We start from the raw sequence: 6,847 nt of genomic DNA, 5'->3' as shown, positions 1-6,847 counted from the left end.
GTTTCCGGGTAGCGCTCGCTTTGTCCATTTCGGCCATGGCGGCTCCGCGTTTTCTTTGTCTACCCGGATTCTGCGCTCCCGACAGCTGATCCCTCCTCCGTGCAGCGGTGGGGGCCGGGCCCCGAGCGTTCAGAGCTTTCGTGTCCGCACGGAGCGACCTGCAGGTCGGTGCGAGAGGGAGCAGGGAGCGAGTCCCCAGGCGGCGGGGAAAATGGTCAGTGAGCGGCTCCGGTGGGAAACGCTTAGACCTGAGGCTGCTGTGAAGGCAGCTCGGGGCGGCGTCTGCCTTTCTCCTCTTCAGCCACCCCAGCCCCGCAGCGCGGTCCCATGGGCTGCGCTGGCCGCAGGGCGCCGGGCTCGCCCCCGGCAGCTGCCGGCTTCTGGAATAGAGAAGTGCTCGCTAACGTGCAGCTGGATCCAACAAGCGGAAGAAATCGTTAAAGACGTTACCAGTCAGATGTCTGTATGACGTCTCAAAAATGAACAATAACAAAAAGGTTTTTTTTTAAATGAGCAATCCAGAAATTTTGCTATTTCACACTTTTCTAACAAACCTCACATGCATGCTGCTTACAGTAGGTTGGACTGTATTTGTAAAGTGGATGAATAAATACTGAAAGAGTTATGAGGCTGTATTTTTAAATTAAATGTGTTAAGATTTTAAATGTTTCATAATAGAAGCGATGCGGCTATTGTACTTGCCAGTTGTTAGACTATTAGTGTTTTGTGCACTTCAAACATGTCTACCTTTTTAAAATGATTGATATCCTTTTAAATTTGTACAGTTGTTTATCTAATTTCATTCCTGAACATAATTTACAGAATTTAGACAACATCTCCAGAATATTTCTTGGTAGAATATATTCCCTAATTTCAGGGGCAAACGTGATTGAGTTATTAATGTATTAAGTTACAGGTGTCCGGAAAAGTACAACTCTTTTCTATGATTATAATTACCATTGTGAATTCCATTTTCATTCAAACTGTTATTTTAAACAAATTGAAGTGAAAGAATTGCCACTCAAATATATATGACATGAGCAGGCAAAACCGGCTTTAATTTAGATTATGTTCTCTTTTTGACTGAACAGAATGAACTAAAACTGTTTATAGACTAGCTGGAAGGTTTGTCACTAGTGGACCTGCCAGGTTGGTGCACAACATTACCATTTGGCTCCACAAAGTCTGCTTTGTTCTTTATACCTGAAGATCTGTGTCTAGATATGTTTCCTGAGGCAGTTATAAACAACCTTCTGAATACTAAAGGAAGCCTAAAGGAATTACACAAAATCTTTTAGTGTGCCAAAATCATAATTTCTTCATAACTCTTCCTAAGTACAGGGTGAGTATCCTAGTATAACTTTTCCCTCTAGCAACATAACCACTGGAAGACTTGGAAAATCATCTTCCAAAGTTTCCTGGCAGAAATGGGTGATGCAGAGACTGAGACCAGTAGCTTACAGATTAATTAGCTGCAAACCCCTTTCCCCAAAGTGTGGAGCACATTTGATACAATTTAGTATCATGCTTTCCGGAAGGCTGCCTTGCCTGTAGAGGTTGCTACACATGGCCACAGACAAGTTTCCCGAGTGTTTCTGTTAGTGACCTAGTCAGTTCTCTCATGGACCAGAGGGTTTTCTTAGACAAAAATAATTAAAGTGGAAAGAAAATTTTGCTGCTGTGTATAATCCCTAATGAAGTTGCTTTTACTGTTGATTGGAGACAATTATTATTATTTGGATCAAAGTTTAGGATCCAATCCCCAGATTATAGGTACTACATTTTGCTCATGAGTTTGGACACATAGTACTAGGATTTAAATGAGAAAGGAACCCTTTGTAAAACTCTGCTCCATTTAAAAAAAAAAAATCTATTTTCAAGTGTGCTTTAATTAGGACAGTTGCTTGAGTTCCTCATTAAACTATAATGAGGAAATTGTATTTGTTTGTTGCAGTAAGGCAACATCTCACCATGACTGCACAAGAAAGTACACAATTAGTAAAAAAATCATCACATCAGTGTACTATATCCAACTGCAAAGTTGCTCTTAATTTTCTTGAGGGCTTATATGGCAATTTAAATCCATATCTGTATTTGCTACAACTTTAATAATAATAATAATAATAATAATATGCAAACTAAAGTCATGTAAGAACTTTTTAATAGAGTACATTATTCCTAACATTGCAGACAAAGTAAAGGTGAAAAGGGATAGAAAAGCCTTTCATTTTACTTTTTAACTACACAGTTCTAAGACTTTTGATCTATAGACTGACATTATTGAGTTATCCCTAAACATATCTGTGATCCACAAGACTTGAGGGAACTTGGTTGGAGGTTTTTTTGCATCACAAGTTCTTTAGAATGTGAAGGTGTATTGGAACCCAGTGATACAGCTAAGGCACCATATGGTATGGATTTCCTCTTTCCTACTGTTTGTTGTATATGCAAATGGGAGAAAGCTCATTTATTTAGACTTGCTTTGCTACATTCCTTCATCCAGTGGAATTCACTTGAAAGCCACGATTCTCTAATACCAGTAGATTTGCCAGCACTGTTATCATATAATCCGTCGGACTTACAGGACATTTACATTTGAGGCCTCGTCAGTGTGATGACAGCCCAGGATTCACAGCTGGTACAACCACTAGTGGCTAAGAACAAAAATAGGGAATGCTAAGAAGTGGGCCTAAGTATCACAGTGGGTGAAACTCCGGTTACTGAGGTGAGCAGAGTAGTGAGTAAAATAAGAGGTGTTTGGAATGAAATTCTGAAGAAAATAAATTTCTGGTCAGATGACAAGAAGAATTGGGAGAGATGTGCTGGGCTTACCTCCACACTCAGAGAAGGGCAGGGCCCTCTCCTGTGGTACCAGCTCTGATTTCCACATATAGGAGTTTGTTCACAGAGAAATTCCACCCCTGGATACAGATACCCCCACACGCTTTCTCTGGAATTCCAGTGCTTTGGTCTAGAGATGCACACTTGTGGCCCAGAAATCCCATCATATCCTGGGCTGCATAAAAAGCATCCTGGCCAGGAGGTTGAGGGAGGTGATTCTCCCCTTCTACTCTGCTCTCACGAGACCCCAGCTGGAGTACTGCATCCAGCTCTGGGGTGCGCAGCACAAGGAAGACATGGACTTGTTAGAGCGGGTCCAGAGGAGGGCCACAAAAATGATCAGAGGGCTGAAACACCTCTCCCATGAAGAAAGGCTGAGAGAGCTGGGGTTGTTCAGCCTGGGGAAGAGGAGGCTCTGGGGAGACCTTACTGCAGCCTTCCAATATAGAAAGGCGGAGAGAGACTTTTTACCAAGGCCTGTAGTGGTAGGACAAGGGGCAACGGTTTTAAAGTAAAAGAGGGTAGATTCAGACTGGACATAAGGAAGAACTTCTTTTACGATCAGGGTGGTGGGACATTGGACCAGGTTGCCTTGAGAAGTTGTGGATGCCCCATCCCTGGAAGTGTTCAAAATCAGGTTGGACGCGGCTTTGATCTAGTGAAAGATGTCCCTGACCACAGCAGGGGGTTGGACTAGGTGATTTTTGATGGTCCCTTCCAACCCAAACCATTCTATGATTGCGATCTTCTGACACACACATATGCAGGGATCTGTTCTGGAAACTAAATATAGAAGACTTGTGCATGTTAAACCACAGTTTTTATATCATCACAGTTCTTCAAGAAGAGAAGTATAAGTGCTAGGAGATATGTAGCTGAAGCTAATGAGGATCAATAAAACAGCATAATAAAAACATTACAGCTCTAAACATATACACTTGCAAACAAAGCCCTTAGGCACAGATGCTGTCACCGTATCAGAATAGTCTGGTGCTCCAGACAGTTCTTTTCCTTTATGTTTCTCTCCACAAACGATCCCTGATGTCCCACTTTGGACGTGATACAATCCTACCTGAAAAGCCTCTCTGCTACAGCTTGGGAATGGGGTGGGGAGGAGAGGTGCAGGGGGTAGTATCTTGCTATAGGTGTATTTTTCTTCCTCCAGGCCCAGAGCATTTCTCCTTCTCCCCAGGGGATGGGGAGGGCAGAGATGCTGCACAGGTGGGAGCTACGGCCCCAGTGCAGCGTGCTGCAGACCATTAGGTACAGCTTCTGGGAACATCCTAGCAAGAAGAATCAGCTAGACAGTCTTTCTCATAATTTATAACAGCGAATCTAAAGAGCTTTAACATTGTGCTCTTGGGTGATACTTGTGCCAACAATGTAGAAGATTAATTCAATTATATCGCCTGCCATCAGCTGATGTAGCAAGAGGAATAGCTATGCACAGTGAGGGAATTTTAGAGTGGCCAGTTTAAAAATTCCATTTAAAACAGGAACATACCAGAGCTGCAAGGAGTTTCTTTTGAATGGAAAGATGCTACATTGTTGTGTTACAGTGCAGGTCTGACTAAAGTTCTAGATCAAAATGAGCCATTTCCCCTAAAGCATTTCTCATTTTATTTCTAAATAAAGTCACAAGGAAGCTTTATAACTTTTAAAGAACAAAGGCCACAAAGGAAGCCTTTCTTCATTCTTAGACATTGTTATATAGATTTGGGATGGTCTCCTATTTATTTTCATGCCGCAGTTTTTTTCCACTCCCCCCCTCAGTCTTTGAGCCACCCGCTCCAAATTTCACACCATAAGTAGCCTGTAATGTCATGAAAGTTGAGCAGATTTAACATTAAGAACAAGTGTTTTACCAATCATGTTACAAGAAGACACAAAAGAATCAATAAATCACTACAAATACAATGTGTTCTTTTATGAAAAAGGGTGTGTTATAAAACAAATGTATCACTTCTCTCAGGTAGGAAGCAAAGGCTTTAAGACATTACCACAGAACATGGTTTTAGGTCCCTAACAGCAGCAGCAAATAACAAAAACACTTCGCACCAAAGAACTTTTGTAAAAAAAGCAATACAACTCTTTTGTGAGTATGTGGGTGGCTCTGAAAAGAGCCTTTGGGTTATAATATTACATTGTGGAAAGTCTGAGCAGCATTGCTCGCTGAGCTTATTTGCTTTTAGCCTTATGACTCTCGGTCTTCTTGGGCAGCAGCACGGCCTGGATGTTGGGCAGCACGCCGCCCTGCGCGATGGTCACCTTGCCCAGCAGCTTGTTGAGCTCCTCGTCGTTGCGGATGGCCAGCTGCAGGTGGCGGGGGATGATGCGCGTCTTCTTGTTGTCGCGGGCCGCGTTGCCCGCCAGCTCCAGGATCTCGGCCGTCAGGTACTCCAGCACGGCCGCCATGTAGACGGGCGCTCCAGCCCCCACCCGCTCCGCGTAGTTACCTTTCCGGAGAAGCCGGTGCACGCGGCCGACGGGGAACTGCAGCCCGGCCCGCGACGAGCGTGACTTGGCTTTAGCTCGGACTTTGCCTCCCTGCTTCCCGCGGCCCGACATGCTTAAGACGCCTGAAAAACTACGACCTCCCGACGCGAAAGAAGACCGAGGAAATCATACTGACGCAACGCCTCTTCCCGTTTTATACCTTCCCTGGGCGGGATTAGCGCTTGGTGATTGGCTGGAAGCAGTCATTGCTTATACAACCAATGAGAAGACGGATCGTATTGTGTCCAATCAGAGTCAAAGATACACCCCGTGCAGGAATGTCCAATCGAATTGCACGAGTTAGACGTCTGGTATTTGCATAACAGCCCTATAAATGGAGGGCGCTGCGGCCATTTTAGCTACCGATCTTGTTCTGAAATAGGTCAAGCGCACCGGTAAAATGCCCGAGCCGGCCAAGTCCGCCCCCGCGCCCAAGAAGGGCTCCAAGAAAGCGGTGACCAAGACGCAGAAGAAGGGCGACAAGAAGCGCAAGAAGAGCCGCAAGGAGAGCTACTCGATCTACGTGTACAAGGTGCTGAAGCAGGTGCACCCCGACACGGGCATCTCGTCCAAGGCCATGGGCATCATGAACTCCTTCGTCAACGACATCTTCGAGCGCATCGCCGGCGAGGCCTCGCGCCTGGCGCACTACAACAAGCGCTCCACCATCACCTCGCGGGAGATCCAGACGGCCGTGCGGCTCCTGCTGCCCGGCGAGCTGGCCAAGCACGCTGTCTCCGAGGGCACCAAGGCCGTCACCAAGTACACCAGCTCCAAGTAGAGCGTCTCGGATCGTCAGTTCTAACCCAAAGGCTCTTTTAAGAGCCACCTACATGCTCCATGAAAGAGCTTTAACACAAGAGTTTCTCGGACTTTTTAGGTGTGAAAACATACTGAAATGCTGAATAGAATTTGAAATAAATCTTGCTAAATCACAGTTATCAGAGCTTGCAATGACTAAGGATCTGTCTCTGAAATTCTTGATAAGTCTTTTATAGCTTCAAGCAAATTGAAATGTGTTAATTTTCGTAAGTGCTAACATTCAAATACTCAATTTTCCAATAAACGTAAGCAGTTTTGTTAAGCTTTAGCAGAGATATGAGACATGGTACATTATACTACACGTTCCATGATTAATTCACATAGCTTCCAACAGATAAACACACCCGTCCCAAAAAATGAAGATGACAGGAAAAATCAAAGACCCTAATCACTTTTTTTGCACAGCTGTCTCAGGGTAGTCTAAGCTTAAATAATTCTCTTCTGTATGAGAAGACAGGAAGCAGCCTTGTAGATGGGAAGACAAGGACAAGACGACCAGAAGAAGCGACGACACCTCTAAGGCGGGGTAGACGCTTTGGGAGGATGGGCTGTCCGTGGACCCGGGATCACCGGCAAGCGCGGAGCCAGCGCGGGCCGCGCTCCGTGTCGCGGCAGCAGCGCGGGCTTTTCGAAATTTTCTAATCGCCCAATAAGAGGCGTCGGCTTCTCCCATCAGCCAATCACAACC

The 6,847-nt window shown here is 45.0% G+C and overlaps 2 protein-coding genes across 2 annotated transcripts; one reads left to right on the top strand and one right to left on the bottom strand.

The window, feature by feature from the left end:
- Positions 1-4,891: 4,891 nt before the first annotated feature.
- Positions 4,892-5,470, bottom strand: LOC103915509 (histone H2A.J). The gene has a single exon (XM_009322345.1). It carries the CDS (start codon positions 5,407-5,409, stop codon positions 5,020-5,022), a length of 390 nt encoding a protein of 129 aa, XP_009320620.1. The 5' UTR covers positions 5,410-5,470; the 3' UTR covers positions 4,892-5,019.
- Positions 5,471-5,704: 234 nt separating this feature from the next.
- On the top strand, positions 5,705-6,161 carry LOC103915498 (histone H2B 1/2/3/4/6). Its single transcript, XM_009322336.1, has one exon. It carries the CDS (start codon positions 5,738-5,740, stop codon positions 6,116-6,118), a length of 381 nt encoding a protein of 126 aa, XP_009320611.1. The 5' UTR covers positions 5,705-5,737; the 3' UTR covers positions 6,119-6,161.
- Positions 6,162-6,847: the final 686 nt, after the last annotated feature.

The sequence above is a fragment of the Pygoscelis adeliae genome, unplaced genomic scaffold (assembly GCF_000699105.1).
Source record: "Pygoscelis adeliae isolate BGI_AS28 unplaced genomic scaffold, ASM69910v1 Scaffold60, whole genome shotgun sequence".
NCBI lineage: Eukaryota > Metazoa > Chordata > Aves > Sphenisciformes > Spheniscidae > Pygoscelis > Pygoscelis adeliae.
The sequence above is the reverse complement of the archived record's forward strand: the minus strand, read 5'-3'. Positions and strand labels throughout refer to the sequence as shown.